Below are 24,113 nucleotides of genomic sequence, written 5' to 3'. Positions count from 1 at the left end.
CCCAGTGCGCCCGCACCGGTGGCACTGGCTCAGCGCCGGGCCTGCCGGCACGCTTGCTTTACTTCGTTTCGTCCTGGCATGATGACCAACACATCATCTTGTTTGACATCACGGAGATTCCATGCTAATTAAGTACTCCGTAATTATAATGCATGCTCCATCTAGCTAGGTCACTTGCATATTCACTCGCTGCCATTGGCTTTCGCCAATGGTAATGGAGAAAGTTGAAAATCCCAACTCTCACGTATCAGGCAGAGCGCGGAGCAGATCTCTGGCTCGAGGGTTTCCTGTTAGAATAAGTTTAAGATTTAGAGACTAAAACTTTATTAGAGATAAAGTCTCATATTTCAAGTCTCCTACCTCTATACATATCCCATGAAGACCATCATAATAAACACGAAGAAATTAGAGAGCAGTTATTCTCATGACACAGATTTTAGGGTTTCTCACCACTTTCACATCGTGCTGCCCACGCGGAGATTAATCTCCTCTTTCCAGGAGCGCAACACCCGGTCTCGATCAAAGGTTGGATCGGTTTCATGGATTAGATTAGATTCGAATGCATGGAAGTGCATGCATGTTCAGGTTTGATGCACTTCCTCCGTTTGTGCATGAAGAACTGCCAACATACGCCTCTACTTCGGTAACTATAGCTGAGGAGTACATCGCCCTCGCCACCGATGATCTGCACCAACACCAAGATATGCACTACACCGACCCAAACAACATCAAGCTATACGACTGCTTCAGCCTATGGGCCAAGATCGTCGAGCTCATCCACGAGAAGGACATCAACCACACGTGGTCCAGTGTGGAACACGACTTGCATCATCAAAGATATTACATTGCCAAGGTCTATATCAACATGGTCTTCATCTTCGTTAACACACCACCGCCACAATGCATCATCGACCACATTATGGAAGTACAAATACAACACCCTCTGACAGTACTACCGCAAGGTGACATGACACCAACGACGACACTAACCGAGTCCGATGGCTAAGACTGCATCGACACACCATAAATCATGCATATGGTTCTGGCAAAACCGATGTGTGCTCGGTGGGATCCCTCCAGCCTTGGAAATACTGGTGGTCTCAACTATGACCATATTCTCTCACGATATCTCTCAAGGTACAAAACCTTGCCCTGACGGTACCTATCAAGGTGCAAGAGGCCGTACCGAAAATGCATCATTTGACGTCCCCAATGTGCCTCTTCCATGATTGTAGCTCCGTAAAAAAAGTACCACAATTTTTTGCGCCTCAAGCGATTGCGTTTACATCAACTACGAAGAGTACTACCTCGACCATGGTTACATCACAATCGTCTACCTTGCCATCGAAATCAACATTAAGGGCAACATCTACAACTACACATCGGCAACAACGCTAGTCGATAGCATCCGCGTCTTACTTGCGTCCATGACACGTAACTGCGGGAAGGAAGAGAATGCACCAGGAGGGGGCATCGATGATGACAAGGAGGAGAATACGATCCTTTGATAATATAGGTAAGTAGGGCTTCTTTTTAAGCAATATCATGACTAGAATCTTGAGAGGATGACTACGTCCTTGAAGCTACAAAGTCCAACGAATGTTGAATCGACGCATGACGAAAACAAGGAGAGACAGTTGGTGGGTATATTTGTATATCTTGTCCAGAAAGGGGAGGACATCGGAGTGAGTATCTCCCTTCTGATTTGGTTTGGGTACGGGACTGACCTTCTCAATTTTTTTTTTTTTGTAATTGGGCTTGCTCGAAACAAAGGAATCGGGGGATAGACTTCTGAGCAAGACTTTTTGGCTCTATGTTCAGGAAAGGAATGCCCTCAGGAAAGAAAGAGGAAACTAGCATAGCAGAGAAAAGAACCTCTATACTCTCATCTTCTGCTAGGTCCGAGAATGGCGCCAGGCGAGGGTGCCGCTATGCCCCGCTGCTCTGCAGCGGCCGGCCTCCAGACTATGCAAAAGAATCGAGGCCGGGGCTGTCATCCATCAGGCCCCCTTTTGCACTAAAGTGGGCTCGTGCATATCCATTTCTTTGATTTTCCACTGTGCTTTTTAGGTGGTTATCAAGCCTTGGCCATAAAGCACTTACATTTGAGACCAGGCACTTCGTCATCAGGTGGCCCCTCACCCGAGAATTGCATTTCCGCTTCAGCTTTCTTACATCCAACACCCTTATTCTCTTTTAGGCAAGGATCCTTCCTCCTTTTGAAGGCGCAGTGCTAGCATAAGCTAGGAGTTTCCATTTAATATGGAATATTTCCTCATCCACCCCGCACACACTGATGTCGAGAAAGGGAAAAGAAAACAAGATATCTATTAACGTATATGTTCATTAATAGGGAAGTGAGTGACAAAGAAATCCGTTGATCTATTTGTTGTTATCTTCCATAGCTATTTCAACGTAAATACTTTGTTTAATTCTACCACTTCTACTAGGAGTAGCCTTTTTATTCCTAGCTAAACCTAAAGTAATGGCTTTTGTATAGAAAGATGGTTGGAAATTGATTATAAAAGAACCTAGATAACAAATGTATAGAATCTCTAGATAAGGAAGTACTCTTCTCAAAACAGAACTGCCAAGTACAGATATTTCGTCATTTTCTCCCGGACCAACTCCCACGTAGAAAGCCAAGAGCATGAGTTATTAAACCAAGTGTTGTTAGAATCACGTAGCTGCGTGCCCTTTTTTCTCGCACGAAAAAACTAGTTCATGAGACCTCGAATTCCCACGTTCCAGCATGCATTATGCTAGCAGGTCCCACCCTCAATTTATTGAGTCGCCCTTATCTAAAAATGAGGATGGAGTCTATCTAGATCATAGGATCATTGTATCTAGAGGTCATAGCTGAGCAGTTGCTGGCAACCTGCCTTGAAGGGTATAGTTGTCAGAATCATGATTCTACTATGCGATTCTACGATTTTGCAACCCAAATTGAGTGGAACGATTCAACGATTCTGTTGAGTAGGATCTAAGATTTTACGATTCTAAATGTTAAGATCCTACGATTTGCGATCCTTGCATAAAGGTTCTGATCCGATTCAGAATCACGATTCTGACAACTTTGAAGGGACCGATACTAGACCGGAACAAATACCATGAGAAGGTTCTGAAGAGAATGGGGAAGCGCGGGACTTCAAATCCGCCACAATTGCCCACTTCACTCCCGCTACGAACCTAGGACTGAGAGGGATTGTTAGAATTAATACATATAGCACTTAGAGGACTAGGATTGGAAGTTGTTTTTAAGTTCACATCCTTGTTTTCAGCAGGTTTTTCCCATGGTGGCATGACGAGGTGATGGTGACAATGGTGCAGTGAAATAAGGTCTCTTTGATCCAATATCTTTGAAGGACCATTGAGGACATGTACTGCTAGATCCGTTGGCTTCCTTTGAATATTTGCAGTGGTGTGTCGTTCCGGGGTAGCAGTTGGACAAGATGTGATGTGCCATCTTCGATGTCTTCTTTCGTTTCGGTCCGTAGTAGGGGTCTAGTTTCTCCAACCCTGTAGATTGGTGGTGAAATCTTGCAGAGCATGCCCTGCTTGGGGTGTTTTCCCAGCGAATGTTTAGCGGTCACTCGATCTTTGTTGTTCATGATGATTGTCTATTGTGGCCTTCAAATACTTGTTTGGTGAGCGCATTTGTCTATTGTGGCCTTCAAATACGTGGCCGGTCTGCCCCCTGTGAGAGGTAAATGAAAGATGTTGGAAATTTCTATCTCAGACACACACACGATGCATCGGTCTGACCGCCGGAGACAGTTTATCGCCTCTTGTATAGTCCGCATCACCACCAAACCATATGGCATCCCAACGACCTTAACAATGAAGTATGTCTCCAAATGATTAATCCTGGCTTTGGCTACGGGCGACCTGCTCAAGTAGAACCCTTATGCTACCTGCTCCTAGTACGTAGTTAAACTAACATCGTTAAGCTGTTCTTCTCTCCTCTCGTGATCGATGTCCGCGGACCAGCAGTCCGCCGAGGCGATCCGCAGCTCCGGCAACTCGACCGAAATCGCGGTCTTCCTAACCTTCGGAATCGTCGTGGCCTTGGTCATCGTCCTGAACTGCCGCCGTGCTGCCCGGGCCCGGCGCCGGCAGGAAGAGCAGGAGCGCCGACGCCGCGCGTCCACTTCCGCCGTTCTGCAGGCGGCGCTGGCGGTCCTGCTGATACAGGCGCCGCCACCACCACAGCGCACGCGCTACCGCGACAGGACGTCGGCGTCCGACTCCTCCGCCCCGCGCGAGACTCAGGAGCCGGCTGCACCCATGGAGGAGCTGCTGGTGTGCACGTACCTTAGGGCCGACGGGTGGCAGGAGGCAACATGCCCGGTATGCCTTTCGGAAATGGAGGATGGCGAAATCGTCAGGGTGCTGCCGGTGTGCATGCACTACTTCCACGACGCCTGCGTTGCCGAGTGGCTGCGGCAAAACAATACCTGCCCGCTCTGCCGCGGGCCGCCTGCGGCAGGAGCCGATCCTGCTCCAGCCGCGTGGTATTGACAAATCGACATTATTTGAGTACTACTACTTCCGTTTTTGACCCCATAGTTTGATCATTTGCCACTACTCCCTATACGCCGGAACATATATAGTGCCTATTTGGTTTTTCAGAATCAAACTATGTAAACTATGACTATGTTTATATAAAAAAGATATTGACATCCAAAATATAAAATCAATACCATTAGAAACATTATGAAATATATTTTAAGATGGCATATATTTGGTAATGTAGGTACAAATAACATTCTCAACCAATTTAATTAAAGTTAGTGCAGTTTGCCTTTCGCGGAAACCAATAACGCTATATTATGACAAGGAGGGAGTACAGTCTTCCTAAATTTGAAAAATATAAAAAAAATTACAGAAAAAACCCCTCTCTTAAATTCAGATAAACTCCAACACAAAGATGGTTGAGATTTCTCGATACCCCTTCATAATTAAGTACATGATGGTATTTAACAAAACTAAACAAGTATATATAGCCATGTATAAAACCCGTCTGACCTAACTTATTGGTATGAAAATGTAGCGTACATTTAGGTAGGAGTAGTATGAATGTACGCCGTTGTCGGCTAATCGGCGACGACTTTGCCGGCCGTTGGCGGTCATTACCGGAGGGCAGGAGACACGGGAAGGCGGTGCTTGCCTACTACGAGACACTATGAGGCGGTGTCGGCCGACACCAACCTTGGCAAGGCCTCGTAGGTGTGTGTTGGCATAGGTGGCAACAATGTGCAGGTCGTCGCGCAGCACGGCGTGCGGCCAGACCGCCTGACTCTCTTTTTGACAGTCACATTGGACACTTGCCAAACTGTCTCGAGTCCTCTTGGCCAGACAAACTGGCGAATACTTGGGCACTTCCTTTCTTCACGCTTTGACGGCGGTGACCGGCATTCGAGATATCACCTTCGTTGTAGCTGGTGACGAGGAGGTAGGAGGTGCGGTCGGCCTCGACACGGATCAACTAGCCGCCAAACACGATTGCCGGTGACGAGGAGAGATTAGATCGTGGCGGTGGCGGACCACGATCGTTAGGAGAATGTGGGACATAGGGAGAGGTGAGATCGTGGCAACTCTATATGCGGTACACGGTATACCCATACTTAGGTATAGCAGGTATGCATATATATAGATTTAGGACGCCTAACATTTAATTAATCATTAATTAACAAATAGCCAAGAGTCTAAATTAAGTTTACAGGAAAGGGTTGTAATGAAGCAAGCCATAGTGATTATATGCACAAACTTGGCCTACACTACACTATGCCTAATAGGTGAGGGCCGCCCCTAGTTCCCGCTCATTCCAGCCTCAACGCAATCGCGCTCCCCTGTGGGCCCAGGTGAGTATCTTGTAGTTTTGGCCTTCATGGTACCATTGGTCTTTTCGCACATTTCTTCTTTCTCCTTTTGTATTTCCATTTCTTTCCTACCTTTTATTTCATATGTTTCTTCCCTTTGACTCCATTTCATTATGCACTAGTAATTTAATTATCATGTTTAAACATTCTATTAGATCTTTTGTACTTTTCGCTTGTCCTTTTTTTATTCCTCATATATTTGTTCTTATTTTTTTTTCCAATTTTGTAGTTCTATTATGTGTTTTAGAAGCACATAATTTCATTATTGTCATTCTATATATTTTGTGAAAAAAGCAAATATACTTTACATAATTTGTTCGTGTAAGAACATTTGTATTCAAACAAATAGTGAAAACTTAACATACCATACTTGTCGATGGAACAACTGATGTTTTGAACTAGCTTTGTGAATACTTGTCTTAAATAGATGAACACATTATGGATGTTGCGGGAGGAGGGAGGTGAAGAGACGGTTTTTTTTATATTTTCTTGAACAAATGCTGAATAGAACTAGCATTTTAATTTGTCAAGCACAAAGCTTATACTAGGATTCACCTACGTGCACCAACAACTTATGATAAACAAGAAAACAAGCAACTATGTGATAGTAATATATATAACTTCAAACACATAGGCTATCATAGCATAAGTAAATAGAAACCGGGCATAGGAATAACCGATGGAACACATAGACGATGATGTATCCCGAAGTTCACTTTTCAAAGGATGTTAGTCTCTTTTGGAGCGATGTGGCGCCACAATGCTCCCAAGAGCCACAATGTCTCACCGTAATCTCCTTGCGATCTTGCAAAATGCAAGTTGTCACGACCCACTAGGGGACTCTTGAGGGTGGTCACCGAACCTATACAAGCTTAGGCCAATCTCCACAACTTAATTACAGTCCCCCAAAAAATCTACCGTGAGCTTCACACCACAATGGTTGAACTCCACGGCACCACCAAGACACAAAGCCTTTTATTGTCTAAGGACTCAGTAGGAACAAGTTCCACGTACAAGCACCAAGAGTAATTGGCTCACGAACTTTCACTTCCACATATCATCGTGGAGAACTCAAACCGTTGCACCCAAAGAACACTAGATGTGCTCAAATCCTTCTCCGAATCCCCTCACAACTAACACTATGGATGAATATGAGAAGAAGAATATAAGAGGAGAACCACAAAAGACTCCAAGTCCAAGATCTAAAAGATTCACCTCACTAAGAGGAGATATTGATTCATGGAAATGTAGATATAGATCTCCTATCTATTCACTCGGAAGATGCAAGATTTATTGGAAGGATAAAGAGTTAGCAAGCTTGATAAGATCAACACAAGAGGGTACACCTTTCTAGAAAGGTTGGGGAATCACTAGGGAAGAATGGCTCCTTAAATAGCTGCACTTCTCTCCAAGAACAACTTACTGGTATGTCAAGAAATCGAACGGGCCGGAGAATCCGCCACCCGGGCACCCCTGGTGCACCCAACATACCCTAGCCATAGATAGACCAGTATTTCCGAGGCCCGGACCCCCCTGAAAACGACCAGAAACACCAAAACAGAAACCCTAAAAAATTGAGCATCCAAACTCCGATTTTGACAAACATGAGCTCATTTGAAAGATAACAACAAGATGTACACGATCATGTAGATAACCATAATAGTAAATCAAGTAAGGATAAAACCAAATGATATTATTTTACCTCTCAATAAAAGACAAATAGGTAAAACCTTCAAAAAAATAGAGAATGCATATGAAATCTGTTTTCGATGAACTTGAGCTTATCATGGAGATAAACACATGGTATAAATACTCACATGGATAAGAACCAAATAAAAATCAAGAAATATCATCCCAATGATGCAAAGATTTGAGCTCTCACCGAACGATATGATCAAGTTACTTACTCGAGATCCCCATCTTGATAGTACCACCACTATCTATCCAATGAATCGGCCTCCGAACTGAAAACACGAAACCGGTAAGAAAGATACCCTATCAAGAATAAAGCTTTGTATTTCACATATTCCACTTGAGCTATATGATGAATATCTTGATAGCTTCAGGTTGGAACATATTTCTTGATTGTGTTTCCTTTGTGAAGTCCTGCAAATTTCTCCGTATACTCCACTATGGGACATACTCTCTTTAGATATATCGTCACATATCCATGATCAACATACTTGGCAAGCTTCGAGCAGATGATCTCTTTGAGAAGGGTCATCTTGAATTTGCGTTTCATTTCTTCTTTTTTCATTATATTGATATTTCGAAGATACACATGAGATCTCACTCCATCTTCTTTTTCAAGACATACTTGCCACAGGATCAACTCTCTAATGACCAATCTTAAGATCACTGCTTGATTAACGCATGGTCATCACTTTATTTTCTTAACTTTCTTCTTCTTTCAACCTTGAAGTCAACATATGTTTCAAGCATTTTCTTATGGACAAAACCCTTCAATTATAACTAACTGCAAACATTAATTCATTGGGTTTGTCATTAATTATCAAAATCACACATGAATGCTCCATGCATTTTCGATGATGCATCAAATATTATAAATTTCATGCTAAACATTTATCTAACAAAGTAATTTTAGAGTCCATGTTGAACCACATATGCTCACCAACTACCTGCAAAACAACCACCCACAACCAAACTACTTCCTCCGGACCGGTTTAACAGGCGCGCACGTAGTTCAAAAAATTACTTTGACCATTATTTTGGTCAATAAAATGTAGAATATATGTTACAAAAATTATATCATTGGAAACCTTGTTTAAATACGAATCTAATGGTATAAATTTTGTAGATATATAATTTATATTTCATTGACCAATTCAACGGTCAAACTTTACCTTAAATTGTGTGCGCGCCTGTTAAACCGATCCGGAGGAAGTACGAAATTGTAGATGGCTACCTAATAAATGTGTTTGGACGCCTGGCAGTGCCTCACAAATACAAGTTCTATTTTTTGCGTGCATTTCACAGGAGATTGAACACAAAAAACATGACAAAGAATAACTGGTGTTTCAACTTTGGTTGTGGCATGTGTCCGGTGACTGAATCGGGGAGCATATTAAGCTCGCACAAGATTTGGGATATATGGGGAATCACAAGCATAGTACCAGAGTCCAACTCAGTTCGTCAGTTCGTCAGAAATATCCAGACCAACAATCAGGGGATCGCGATGGAAGCTTGGGAAATTTTCATTGCAGCAAGTATGCCAAATCTTTGGAAAATGAGAAATCCTTCAGATCGCTCAAACTACAAACTGAATTGACACAATGAGCTGCCAAACTTTAGGACTAGCACAAGTATAACTTTTAACTTTTTTTTGTTTCTTTTTTCTATCTTTGAAATTTTTCCTTGAATGTATCCTATTTGTAAAATATTTTTCATTTTCTTTTTTCTGCCCTTTTAGCCACTTGACTACCCTTGTAACTGTAAGGTAGATGTCAAGTCTACCTTCAATCAATCCAGAAAGTATATCATCAGCTAGGCACTCTAGTTCATCAATAAGTATGCATGTACATGCATAGGCTTAGAACACACAGAAATTAATCGAGCATTTCATCGAGTCGAGTATTATACTCACATGATTGCATGGTCACTAGTTTGATTATTGGAAAAGACATGGTGCATGATATCCTCATGCTATTGTACACATGCATGTCCGCGGTACGTTACTTACCAAATAAAAATATTGTTTTCTATGGCACCTATATCGTCTTGTTTGTCTCATATTTCATATTGTCATTTCATCAATATTTTTTTTATACATGTTTAACACGCAGTCTGTTTTTTTCACATACGTGATGGCGCATCTAGAATCATCTTGTGAACACAATATATGATGTTTGGAATGAGAACTTTTAAATTATATTTTATGGTATGACTTCTATTAAAATGTTTGCATGAAACTAATACAATATAGTTTTTTTCATCTAGTAATTTTTTCCATTTTTTTTTTGCATAAAACAATAATACACACTGAAATCTTACAAAATTCTTCTACTGAGAGGCGAGGTTATCATAATATATACTATATTAGAGTTCAGGACCAAATCTAAATTTGACACCAAATCTGTACAAATCAATTGGGGGAGTAAATACGTTTGATTACACATTCTTGTGCCTTACAGAAGCTCTTTTGCCACTGGCCAAAGGAAGCTCTCTCGGCTACTTACTTAATTACGTCCCAAAACCTTCACTCTGAAGCTTCCAGATGGAATGAGATCAACTCGCGCCGTCCGAGTCGATGAAGTGACGGAACCTGGAACACACGTGGTACCGCGATAGGATCATCTCGTGGTGGTAGACGTTTGGAGCTAGATGCAACGCAATCAATTATCAATTTATCATGCATGCCCTATCGTCCCGGTCTGATGATCAATCAACACACTTCATCTCGTTTGACATCACCGAGATTCCATGCTAATTAACTAATTATAATGGAAGCTCCATCTATCTAGGTCACCCGCATGAACACCGACAGCCATTGGGTTTCGCCGACGTCAATGGCAAAGTTGCAACCCATAACCCAGCTCTCACGTATCGGCCAAAGCGCGGAGCAGATCTGGCTCCTTGTCGTCCCGGCATCTCATTCTCGCACACTTTCGCTTATTTTTATGCAGGAAAAGGCACACCAATTTGTTCATGCACACACCTGAATGGCTGAATCCCTGAGTGGCTCGGTGCTGTCCGAGTAGGGGTCGAGAGAGAGACGTGAATATAAGTAGCAACTTGCCGCCGCTAGTGCCGCCGTTAATTGAGAAGCTGGCCAGCAATGGCGACACGCCCCGTGCGTTGGCCGTTTCGCTGCAAGAAAGCGCCGGAACTTCTTTCCCCTAGCATGATCGATCGATAATGGCCTAATGGGGCGTGCCGTGGGCTCATTTAATTTGCCACAGCATCGCCTTGCGCTAGTTAGGCGACGTTTTCCCGCATATGTGATCGGTTCATCACTTCATTGGATCGTCCTGGCTGGCTTGCTGGCTAGCTGTTGCAGATTGGTTAGGCACTTAGGCCGGCAATGGATGTAAAGTTTCCTTCCGTGTGCAAAGCATGTAGATTCACAGGAGCTCTAAGCCTGGTGGGGAGGGGCTTTCGGCCACGGAGAAAAAGGATAAAGATGCGTGCAGTGCAGTCCAGAAGCTTCGTCAGCTCACAAGTCATGACAGCTCCAAAATTCATTCTATAATAGGTGTGTCAAGAATTCAGGGTTTGCTCACATTTCTTGCCAGCCTAGCGCCTCTCTAATCGGGAATTTGGAAAACGCACGACTGAAGAGTGAAGACCACACATAAGGTAAACTTCATGATTTATTTACTACCGGAAAAGGCGACCCTATCGAGTATCCCGCTCGTCACCAGTGTTTTTTTTTTTGGCTCAAAACTCGCATATATGAAAATCCAAGAATGTATTTTTTTAGTTTTCGATTTATTTTGCTATATTTTGGTTTTCAGGTGTATCTTTTACGAGACTCTCGGAAACCTTAGTATATATTTTGGCTTAATATATGCAAGTTTTTCTGGAAAGAAAACCAAAATATAGCAAAATAAATCGAAAACTAAAAAAAAATACATTCTTGGATTTTCATAGATTTATGTATTTCAGAACACTACACTATTTCATTCGTTTCTATTTTTCTAAAGCATAGTAAATCCCATACAGTTAGATTAAATTTTCCAGAATGTCCACATTATTTCTAATATTCCAGCTTCTATCCCCAACTATTAAATTTTCTGATCTTCCTAGCATTTCCTAGAATTTTAAGTAATTCCCCTATTTTGTGTAAAAAAGAGTACATCACAAACTCTATCATGTACATTAGACCGTGAAAGTCTAGACATGCGAGTAGCTATTTTAGTCAAAAAGGGAGATTGATGAAGCACAAGTTCTAATATTCCAGATTAAAACCCATATAGTTAACTATTCTAATTAACTTGGCATTCCCTAGTCTTTTATATAATTTCCCTATTTTATGTGTCATAAAATTAAGGGCATCACATTTCTGTCATGTATATTATACTATGAGAGTATAGACAAGCGCGAGTAGGCTTGTTGTAAAAAAAAAGGGGATTGATGAAGCATTCTAGCTTTTATCCCCTATTGTTAACTTTTGAAAATTTACTACCATTTTCCACTCCAAATTCCCTATTTTTGTCTCAAAAAAGTAAGGGCATCACAATTCTTTAATGTATATTAGAATGTGAGATTCTAGACATGCGAGTAGCCATTGTTGTCAAAAAAGGGGATTTATGAAGCATGAGTTCTAACACTCTAACTTAATTTTATTCCTTATTTTTACCTTTTTTGATTTTGTTGGCATTTCCCACTCTTTTATATAATTTTCCTATTTTGTGACATAAAAGTAAGGGCATCACAATTATTTAACATATACTAGAACCATGAGAGTGAAGATGGGGGGATTTAAGTACAAGTTTATTACACTACTAACTTGATTTCTCTCAAATTGAAAGTTTTGCTGGAAAGGCATTAATGCCATGAAACTAAATGCTCATGATAAAAAATTGTACTCAAGTTGTTGATCACTCTCTTTCATGATAGAGCTTCTTCACCCCGCGGTGAACTATGGTTGCACTTTGGTTGATTTTATCTTTTTTCGATTTTCTCTTGCATATCTCAGCTTGACCTACTTGACTCACCGATTAGAGAATCGCTCTAGTTTGTCTTTCAGTTAAATAGAGACAAGAGTAGCGCACAGTTTTGTTGTTGTTTTTACTTAAAGCAAACATACAGAGTCGTTAATCAACTTAACCCGAATCACCTTGCATGTGGATCAATTATTCTGGCTATCAACCAACAAGTGGATCACTAGATAAAGCGCTTCTCATAACTAGAAGTGGGATACTAGTGCTCCCAAGAAAAGTGAAGGAATTTTATATCTTTTTATACCTCAATGAAGATGTCACAGGGTCACATTCCACAGGAGGAAATCTAAAATGATTTACACAACATATTCATATCCTAAATGTGCATGTAAACTTTTATGGATAAAACATAAGTATTGTGGCACGTGGGGAAAAACCAGAATGATAATCTACTTTTGTTTTTAGAACACTGAGTTTTTGTTTCCTGAGGAGCATAACTAATGTCTATCCTTTGTGAAACTTTGCATGCAACACAAGAGTGTGTAAATTGCCATTTTTTTTAAAAAATATTTTAAGGTTCATGGAAAAACATAAGTTACCGAGAGCCAAAATGGCTTGCACCCTCTAATTTAGGCCTTGCAATAAATATATTAAAATATTATTTGCCGCCCTGAGAAAATTTTATTTCCCGCCAATGTGTGTCGAGTGTCCTGCAGTTGACACCCAGCATATATCTCTACTTCCCCCTCCTTCTCACATGCAAAACTTTCCTTTCCAGCCCGCATATGTGGTCGGTTCATTGAATCGATTTAGCTGGCTGGCAAAGCAGTTGCAGATTGGTTTCGTCGTCCATGCATCGTAAAGCTTCACTCTAAGTGCATGTAACAAGCGTGTAGATTAACCAAATGCTAAGAAGGATTTTTAAGCCTAGCGGGGAGGGGCTTTCGATTACGGAGACAAATGATTAAAAAGATGTGTGCAGTGCAAACTGTTCATCAGGTCACAAGTCATGGCCCCTCAAAAATTCATTTTGTAATCCGATTATCAAGAAATTCAGGGTGCTCACATTTTTTTTGCCAGCTTACTTCCTCTCTAAATCGCAGTAGCACGGGAAACACACGACTGAACACACATATGGTACACTTCATAATTATATTTCACCAAGGAGAAATATAACCAAGTGAGATCATGTTGAGATTCCCATGAAATAAAAAGGAGGGGTGGAGTAATGGATTTTTGAAATTTAATGACTCCAATGCTCTGATGCAAAGTGCATTCACACAAAACAAGACGAGGATTCAAATCCTCCAAAATTACTATGAATATCATACAATCCAGGAGAACCCTAAAGGTTAACTCTGTTCCCTATCTTTCGGTTTTATCATGGGTTCTGGACAAGTATGTTTTGGAACATGTTTGGTAAAAAAGTACAATAGATCATATATGATAGTTGTTTGCACATGTGGTTGTTCCTTAAATACAAAATATAAGACTAAACAATGTTTATAACTAAAAATTCAGAAATTTTTCTGGAGAGAAGACCAATATATAGCCGGAATACATCAAAAAAAAATACATTCTTGGTTTTTCATGGATTTATGTTATTCAGAACACTTCACTATTTTCTTCGTTTCTATTTTTCTAAAGAATAGAAAATTCCATATTTTTATATTAACTTTTCTAGAATGTCCACATTATTTGTAACATTCCAGTTTCTATCCTCTACTAATACCTTTTCTGATCTTCCTATCATTTCCTCGAATTTTATGTAAATCTCTTAATTTTTTGTAATAAAAGTACGTCACAATTCTTTCATGTATATTAGACCGTGAAAGTCTAGACATGCGAGTTTCTATTTAGTCAAAACAAAAGAAGGGATTGGTGAAGCAAGAGTTCTAATATTCCAACTTTTATCACCTGTAGTTAATTTTTCTGATTTTCATGGCTTTTCCTAGTATTTAATATAACTTCCCTATTTTTATGTCATAAAAGTAAGGGGCTTCACAACTCTTTCATGTATATTAGACTGCGAGAGTCTAGACATGCGAGTAGGCATTTTAGTCAAAAAAAAAGAGGAGATTGATGAAGCACATGTTCTAATATTCAAGCTTTAATCCCGTATAGTTTACTATTCTAGTTTACATCGCATCTCCTTGTACTTTATATAATTTCCAAATTTTGTGTGATAAAACTAAGGACATCACAATGCTTTCATGTACATTAGACTGTGAGAGTCTAGACACGCCAGTAGGCATCTTAGTCAAAAAAAAAGAGGGGATTGATGAAGCACAAGTTCTAATATTCCAGCTTTTACCCTTATTGTTAACTTTTCTGATTTTCCTGAAATTTCACACTCTTCTATATAATTTCCCTATTTTGTTTCATATAATTTCACACTCTTCTATATAATTTCACACTACTTACTTGATTCCCATCAAACTGAAGGTTTTGCTGGAAAGGATCTGGGTCATGAACTGAATGCTCGTGATAAAAATTGTACTCAACTTGTTGATCTCTATCTTTCATGGTAGAATTGCTCCATATTGCGGAGAACTTTTGTTGCGCTTTGGTTGGTTTTCTCTTTTATTATTATCTCTTACTTGACTCAGCTTGACCTACTTGACTTACCGATTAGAGAATCATTCTAGTTTGTCTTTCAATTAAATAGAGACAAGACTAGCACAAGGTTTTGATGTTTTCTTGCTTAAACCAAACATAGAGAGTCATTAATCAATTGAACCGTATCACTTTACATGCGGATCAATTATTCTGGCTATCAACCAACAAGTGGATCACTAGACAAAGCGCATCTTATAACAAAAAGTGGGATACTAGTGTTCCTAAGAAAAGTAAAGGAATTTGACATCTTTTTATACCTCGATGGAGATGTCAAATAGTTTTATTCCACAAGAAGAAAAACGGAGCTCATATAGTGATACTCAACTTGGCTCTCAGGAGCCTATGTTCCCGGTGAAATAAATGATGTTTCCAATATTAAACAATCTAAAATAATTTACACAACATGTCCATATCCTAAATGTGAAGGTAAACTTTTATGTATAAAACTTAAGTATTGTGGCATGTGGGAAAACCCAGATTGATACTCCAATAAATGTTTGTTAGAACACTGAGTTTTTTTTTCCTCAGGACATAACTAATGTATTTCCTTGTGAGTTTGCATACAAGACAAGAGCGTGTACATTGATATTAACATGCATGGGCTCTCTTCAAGTTCACTTACTGATCGATCTATAGTCTCTCTTGGTAAGCCAACGCTAGCTGTGCGTCCAAAGATAAGCCCTGAGACTTTGATCAGTCTAACCACTACAAGTCTACAAGGATACAACACTATGACTCAGTAGCCGTGGCAGCACCAATCTTTTCACTCCTCCTTTTGAGAAAACCAACCACGGTAGGCACTAGCTAGGTCGACCAGAACAAGTTCGAGGTACACCCAAGCTCCTGTCACACACTTTCGTTATCTACCCTTAGTTAGAAGCACTCCCACATCTACGGTTCTCTGCATGTTTACCAAAGTGATTGCTCAAGTTACCAGAAAGCAACAAGTGTCGAAAGTGGCACTAGAATTCTCAGTGGAGTCTGAATCCAACTCCATGTACGAGAGGCAAAACATTCTTGGGTGACGGCATACCTGCATTTGTTGCACAAGCAGTATTTCCATGAAAGGAACTTCCCAATGAATCTTTCGTGACGACTGTGTGTGCTTTTGTAGTCTATACTTGCGTAACCACAGCACTGGAGAGCTAGCTGCAACACGTGCAACTTTGGTGCTTCTGATTCATGCCTATCCAGCTGGTTATACTTGGTTGCCACTAGGAAACAAAAAAATTCGTCATTTGGGAATCGATCCGAATTAAATAATCTTAGATTCCCAAGATTTTAATAGATATACAGGGCCATATCAATGTCTCTTTTGCAGGTTACTACAACATATTGGAAGGCCGCCAAACTTGTAGAAAGGTAAAATAGTTTCCTACTATAATTTGTAGCTAATCTACATTAAACTCTGTACAAGCCCATTAGGCAGGGATACTCCTGGAAATCCAGATTTTTTTACCAGAACTCACTGGGTTTTTTTTTTTGAGAGCAACGAGTTATATGGAAACTAACATGAGAAAACAGTTATTCTGCAAACTTTGAACTCCTTCCATCCCAGGGAGGTTGTCTAAGATTTGTCAAAATTTAAATGCACTGGGCAAATTTTGGATGTATGTAGACACTGAATAGTATCTAGATACATCCAAGTTTTGACAAATCTTAGACAATCTTGATGGGACGGAGGGAGTAGAAAAAATCCTAAAGAATAAAAAATACAAAACTATCCCTTGCGTTTCCTCCGCTTGCTGAAGCCAGCGGCTGCCACCAAAATCCAATGCCGCCTAGACGCGCATTGGAAAGACGCCGAGCCTCCACCATTGTCAAATCGAAAAGAGCACCATCGCTAACGAAGTTGTGTGAGTCGATGAATAGATCCGCTGCAAGCAAACATGCCCATGTCATTGTAGCACGTCAACTGGGGACATCCCCGCGCTATCTTGGACCACGATCCACCGCATCCCATCAACAAAGTGGAGGAATAACGACATAATCACCACCTCCAGACCAACATCCTTTCTCTAGAGCATCCACCTTGCCTCGGCCCCAGCGCTGGCGTGGTAACGACGAACACTAGCGACACATCGGGAAACAGATCTCGCTAGATCTGAAGAAGCAGCGAGAAGATCATGTTGTGCAAATCAGGAAACACCTAGTACATTGCGCTAGGGTTGATTGCAACTCCGGCATAATATCCTTGATTAGATATTTAGGAAGCATTCATGCAAACAAATAAAATTCATCAAACCTAACTTGAGGCCTTGAGCTCTTATGTGATTAATTATCCGGCGCCGGATATTATGCCGGATTCAAAGGTAAGAGAATTATTTCGTCAAGTCCATGGTCATTTAGATCGACGACCACATGGAGATACATATGGAGCGATCTGGATCATTGATGTGTTTAAGTTTAGGGAGAGGGAGCCCGCTGAAGCAAAAGTAAAATAGGGAAGGCAAAACACACCATCACTCTTCGGTGGTGAGAGAGATAGAAGTAACAAAAAAGTATATGTAGTTTAGTATATTGATCAATCAAACATAATTATAAGCAAAAATGTGAGCCACCACTGGCCCTTGATGGTGGCTATGGTTTGGCGTGTTTGAAATGCAGAGATTTCTTCATTGGAGTTCCACGGAGAACGGCAACATTCCAAGCAGAAAACCTAGCTCCAATCCGAATGGGCACTAGTGCGTGCGTCGTGGACGAGCAATTCAAAGTTGGCACTCGTACGACGACGTCTTCTCATGTCAGGAGCACAAATTATTGGAGATCTCAGCCCATCAGACTGCACTAGCTGATCCACCTCCACGTCCGTTGGAGGCCGGCCTCGTCGGCCCGGTCGCGTCACGATCATTTCGGGCACCGGCGGCGCCGATCATCTCCGTGTTCGTGGCACCGTGTCCATTGGTGGCCACCGGCAGCGGCGTTGCCTCCTTCTCCTGCGTCTCCTTGTGCTTGCCCCAGAGGACGGCGTAGAGCCCGACGACGATCACCACGGCGCCCAGCACGGCCCCGAGGTATATCTTCTCGGAGAGGATGAAGGACCCCATGACCGCCACGATGATCATCATCAGCGGGCTGAAAGCCGACGCGAAGACTGGCCCAGTCTTCTTGATCACCAGCCCCTGCACGTAGTAGGCGATGCTCGACGTCACGATGCCGGCGTAGGCGGCTGCGAGGAGGTTCATGTCGAAGCCGATGGTCCAGACGGAGGGGCGGCGCTCCATGACGAAGGTGACCACGACGGCCTGAATGGTGCCGACGAAGCAGATGAGCGTGGTGAGGGAGAGCTGGGCGGTGTACTGCTTGATGGTGTGGGTCTGCAGGATGAAGAGGGAGGCCCAGGCGAGGGTGGCGATGATGACGAAGAGGGAGCCCAGGAACCATTCCTTGCCGGTGGGGTCGACTACGGCGGGCGCCTCCCCACCGCCGCCGGCCTGAGAGTGCCTGGTCCACGCCAGGTGCATGAGCGGGCCCTTGTAGAGCGTCATCAGCATCGCGCCGGCCACCGTCACCACCGTGCCGAAGATCTTGGCCTGGCACCGCACCTTCTTCAGCTCTATTTTCTCCATCCTGTATAGCCATCACAATCAAAGAGAGCACGCCAAACGTTAGCAACCGTATTCTCGTTTCCACGTACTCCTGTTGGCATGCAAAATTATGTTGGCAGTGAAATTGCACCTGAAGATCACCGCCATGACGAAGGTCATCGCCGGCAGGATGTTACTCATCGCGCATGCGAAGGTCGGCCCGGTATACTTCAAGCCGACGTAGTAGAAATTCTGGTCGATCACCGGTCTGCAGTAACAAACAACAGGTGAAAAACAGTGAGCGTGTCATTTTCAGATATGGTCATCACGTAGTAACTGTAGCTCCAAATTTGGATCGAACATGATCGGTGACATGGTGTGGTTATCCACAAGCATACAAACAACACGTACCCGAGAAGAGCAAGGACGAAAATTTGGAAGAAGATCGACCACGTCATCTTCGGCCTCACTTTCCTGCAAATTTGCATATCAACAGCTTCGTTAGATAAAATGTACTCCTATATGCCAACAAAGCTTCGTCATGCCACGCTAGTAATTAATTAACACAAAATGGCTAGCTACCTCTCGAGGATGAGGGCGAAGGGAGCAATGGCTACAGTGGCGAAGGCGTGGCGGTACACGACGAGGACGTAGTGGCTCATCCCGCCATTGAGGGAGACCTTGGTTAGGACGTTCATGCCGGCGTAGCCGAACTGCAAGGCGATCATGGCGAAGTAAGGCTTAGCCTTCTCCATGAAACCACCAGACAAAGCCATGGCGACCAAACTGTTGGACTTATTTTCTTCTCCTTCTACTCTGAAACTCTAGATAGCAAGTGACTAGCTATGAGCTGAATTGACAGGGTATGTTCACAAGTCAAGGAATGAGTAAACCAAGCAAGAGACTATGAGTTGAAATGGAGAGAGTCGATCACTATATATATAGGGTTGGGAGTGTTGGGGGGGGGGGGGGAGGGCTAATTTCACCATATTCTTTGCAGCATAGCTCCGCGTAGTGGCTGCCGAGTCGAACTCCGGCCCGGTATTTTTTATGGAAAAAGGGGTAGAAGAATCCTTTGCTGCTAATGGGTGCAACATACGTGGAGCAGTGGAACCATTGCGAGAATCTGAATGTGTGACGGCAGCTTGCCGGATCAAGCTTACCTGAACTAACAGTGCATCTTGCTAACTATGCAGATCATCATGGCTTTTAAGCCGCGTGTTGCACGCACGTGACTACCGTTTGTCTTTGGTAGATTTTCATTTCGCAACGATATTTTCCTGTATGCATATGCATATGCATATAGCACATATATACGGTATGCAGATCTGTATCTTGCATATATAGTGTTTGCGGACAGCACTTAAATACTTAATTACGCGCCAGCACGTGGATTATGGTTTGTGCGTAGGCACACCAAGCTAAAAGTTTCTTTTGAGAAACCGAAGTATAATGTAGATGCATACACTTCTCACACGAACCACAATAAAATGCCTGGAGTGACCAAGTATTGAACTTTGTTTCCCGCTGAAAAAACATTATGCCTTAATGAGACACCTAATATCAAATTTGGGAATGTGTGGACCGAGTTAATTACAAGCATTGTCCTAACCATCCAGCCTTATGTTGGTTTTCTCGTAGCTAAAAGCAGTCCGTTCTTAAATATAAGAGCAAGTACAATAGAGTCCAGTCAGCTGACTATAAGACATTAAATAATATATTTTAGATGAGTTGGAGGAGAGAGAGGAGGAAAGAGAAGGGAGGTGGGCTACTATGCAATAGCCAGCTCTTGCACGTGCTCGTAGGCACTTTGTGAGAGTGAAAAGTGGGCCATATATTAGTAAAGTACTACATTCTTATAGCCAACTATTGTACATGTTAGCTATATGATAACTACAAATGATATGACATCTTGTTATAGCCAACAGTTGGCTATACTATTGGAATTGCTCTAAGGCCACTACCAAAAAATATAATTTTCATCTATATAAAACCACTATCTTTTCCCGAGATGAATTGATTAGATTTCTCTTCCGTACAATGGTGTTCATTAATGCAAAAGTTGCATGCAACAACAGAGAAAGAGCAACAACATGCACCATATGTTTAAGGCATGGTTGCTTGAGCCAACGAGAGCATGACCAACCTCAACTATATCACGATGCTTAGGTTCATCTAATCCATTATTTTGTTGATGATTATGTAGGTGTTGCGGTCAGAAACCCACCGGCGAGCAGCGACGGGCAACACAGTAGAGCCGGGAGGCTCCCAGGACTGCGGCTGGCCCTGGTCCCTCGAGCGACTGCCCGCAAAGACTCGGCACGCACGTCCGATGCTGGTGCAAGGGCGTGCCACCTGACCTATACCTGGTCAGGAAGGTGATGGATTTGCCTCGCTTAGTTTCCTGCATGGCATACACGTAAACATTAAATACGAGCCTCGATCGGCTCTCAGGTTGTCCCGTGAATCGGCTCAAGGAGCCGATCCACCCATGATTCGTACGAGGTGTACGATCACATGGTGGTCCTGCTTGATCAATATAAAGCTAAAACGACCTACGACGATTTAGGGTTTTCACCACATAATCGGAACATCCTTCGCGTGATTGAGCCTGGCGGCCACGCACGGTGATCATAAACCGACCCTAGACAAGGCCTAAAAACCAATATGAAGTTGATCCCCGGAACATCCTGTCTAGGGCTAGCAAACTACACCCTACGTGGGAGCATCCTCGGGGCCAGTTGCCCCCCGAGCCTCAACCCAGGCGAGGAAGGCAGTGAGGAAAGTAGCTGCCAGAAAGACCCTGAAGCGCAAAGCTCCTGTCCAAGCAAGCTTGCATGTAAGCTGACTCGTGCCTTGACTAAATTCATCTGTCTTCCCAGTCTTTTGTAACATGGTTGTACTTCTTCTTACAGACTTCCACTGAAGAGAACTCCAGCGGGGAGGCACAGTCCAGCCCAAGGGACTCGACCCCGGGCGATTCTGGGAGATCCACCACACAGAGCCAGACGGACTCGCCAGCGTCGGCTTCTAGGAAAAGGTCGACTCCCGAGCCTGCTGCCCTTCAAGCTCCAATCAAAACAGGGTCACGCGTGAAGCGTCGATGCGTCAAAAGGGCTCGTAAAGACCCACGAGTTTCCTCGCCAAGCCAGGAGGTTTCAAACGTAATTACTTCACCAGCTCATATTCCATGTCGTCCCGTTGCCACTTGGATCGGCTCACCATTTCTTTTGCAGACTAATGGGACCTCTAGCGGGGACGTTGAAGAGGTACCGATGCCATCCTCTACGCTAGACCTAGCCACCTCGACGAGCGCGGCTGACCAAGTGGCTAACCTAGCCAAGTCCACCGAAAAGCCGATTATCACAGCATCGGCTGCTCCTCCTTCTTTGGGAGAGGTACGCTCCACTCTCTCGGCTCTACCCTTTTCTTTGTTGTATGCTCATACTGCTCTTGTTCGTCTGTCAGGGTTGTGATCTTTCAAGCTTGCTGACGTTTGATCCCGACTCCATCGAGCCAGCTACTTCCAAGGCAGGTGAAGAGCCAAGCCCTAGCATGGTCCATGGTCCACTCCAGCGTCTCAAGGCTTTGCTCTCCTCCTCAGTTGTGTTGCGGTCAGAAACCCACCGGCGAGCAGCGACGGGCAACACTGTAGAGCCGGGAGGCTCCCAGGACTGCGGCTGGCCCTGGTCCCTCCGAGCGACGGCCCGCAAAGACTTCGGCACGCACGTCCGATGCCGATGCAGGGCGTGCCACCTGACCTATACCTGGTCGTGGAAGGTGTTGGATGTGCCTCGCTTAGTTTCCTCGCATGGCATACACGTAAACATTAAATACGAGCCTCGATCGGCTCTCGAGGTTGTCCCGTGAATCGGCTCAAGGAGCCGATCCACCCATGATGCGTACGAGGTGTACGATCGGATGGTGGTCCTGCTTGATCAAAATAAAGCTAAAACGACCTACTACGATTTAGGGTTTTCACCGCATAATCGGAACATCCTACTCGTGATTGAGCTCGGCGGCCACGCACGGTGATCGTAAACCGACCCTAGACAAGGCCTAAAAACCAACACGAAGTTGATCCTCGGAACATCCTGTCTAGGGCTAGCAAACTACACCCTACGCGCCACTAGATCCTTCAACCCGTTTGTAAGGCCTAACCATGCAGATATTAAACTAATCCTTGAAGAACAAGGAGCAATCATAACGGATCGGATCTACTAAACAATGATCAAGCGGGGTGCCGCCCTTACACCCAAGATAGGTTTAAGGGCGGCTAGATGCCTAAGGGTCGCACGACGATAGCATATGATACGATGAACAATGCTAACCCTAAAACATCTATGATAACTACGTTGCTCAACATCAAAAAGGCTTCAGTACGAGCAACGCATGAAGAAACGACTAAACGTGTACTGCCTAGATCGCAAGATGCGATCTAGGCAGCATGATGCTTACCCAGAAGAAACCCTCGAGACAAGGGAGTTGGCGATGCGCCTAGATTGGTTTGTGGTTAACGTGATTATTGTTTATTTCATAAACCCTAGATACATATTTATAGTCCGTAGACTTTCTAACGTGGGAATAATCCCAACCGGGCACGAGCCCAAACTCTATCTAACCGACACGTATCCTACTATGTTACAGATACACGGGCAAACTAGCCCAAACTTGGTATATAAGGCCGATTCATGTATTCCTCCTATGTATAATCTTCAAGCCCATCTTCAATCGCGGCCCACCTCTGATCCGGTCAAATTCTGGTGATAACACATGCCCCCCTGGTTTTGGAAATGACAATTCCAAAATCATTATGCTTTTCCTTCGTCGGGTCATGTCGTGGCGAAGCGGAACCGCTGCGAGTATCCTTCATCATGATGCCTTGCCTTCTTGACTTCTATGCGCGATTCGACAATTCTTTGGCACCACTTCCTCGGAAACTGCTGTAACATTAATTCTCCCCAATCCCATTATTTAACCGCGTCGAGAAGTTCGCCCCTTCACCCTCCTGCTCCATACTAGCCATCAGCAAAAAATCCCCATCCTTCCATAGCCATGTCTTCTTCCTCCTCCTCCTCTTCTGCCTCCTCAAACCTCTCCTACGTATCATCTCCCTTTCGTGAGCCGACGCCAGAGTGGGGCTCATTGGCGACGCACGACATCCTCACCCCAACGACGTGGGACAAGGAGGAACACGATTCCTCCATTTGGTCCGAGGATGACAAATCCTTGACAGACGGAGAAGACGATCTTCAATTTCTTGTCGACGGGGAGGAGGAGGTGGAGAGCGAGGACGACCACTTCTCCTGGGACGACTTCACCTCCTCCGAGGAAGAGGCGGAAGAAGACGACGACGACTCCCTCAGAGGTTACCCACCGGCGAAGCGCCTCCGCGCTTGGTGGGACGATGACTGTGATGACGATGATGAAGAAGACGAGGCCCCGGTAGAAGGCTACGGGAG

The 24,113-nt window shown here is 43.4% G+C and overlaps 1 protein-coding gene across 1 annotated transcript; it reads right to left on the bottom strand.

The window, feature by feature from the left end:
* Positions 1-17,901: 17,901 nt before the first annotated feature.
* Positions 17,902-19,427, bottom strand: LOC124648531 (WAT1-related protein At5g07050-like). The gene is made up of 4 exons (XM_047188279.1): positions 19,234-19,427; positions 19,063-19,125; positions 18,803-18,919; positions 17,902-18,694 (listed from the first exon to the last, which is right to left on the bottom strand). The coding sequence occupies exons 1-4, from the start codon at positions 19,425-19,427 to the stop codon at positions 17,902-17,904; spliced, it is 1,167 nt and encodes a 388-aa protein (XP_047044235.1).
* Between the last annotated feature and the right edge of the window lie 4,686 nt (positions 19,428-24,113).

This window comes from Lolium rigidum, chromosome 4, assembly GCF_022539505.1.
Source record: "Lolium rigidum isolate FL_2022 chromosome 4, APGP_CSIRO_Lrig_0.1, whole genome shotgun sequence".
Lineage (NCBI taxonomy): Eukaryota > Viridiplantae > Streptophyta > Magnoliopsida > Poales > Poaceae > Lolium > Lolium rigidum.
The sequence above is the reverse complement of the archived record's forward strand: the minus strand, read 5'-3'. Positions and strand labels throughout refer to the sequence as shown.

What these genes read in the sequence shown, in the direction of transcription:
- LOC124648531 (XM_047188279.1), bottom strand. Translation starts at nt 19,427, where the DNA reads ATGGCTTTGTCTGGTGGTTTCATGGAGAAGGCTAAGCCTTACTTCGCC. An exon ending in TTCGTCCTTGCTCTTCTCGG is followed by an intron (nt 18,920 to 19,062) that starts GTACGTGTTGTT and finishes TTGTTACTGCAG; the next exon opens with ACCGGTGATCGACCAGAATT. An exon ending in GTCATGGCGGTGATCTTCAG is followed by an intron (nt 18,695 to 18,802) that starts GTGCAATTTCAC and finishes ATGGCTATACAG; the next exon opens with GATGGAGAAAATAGAGCTGA.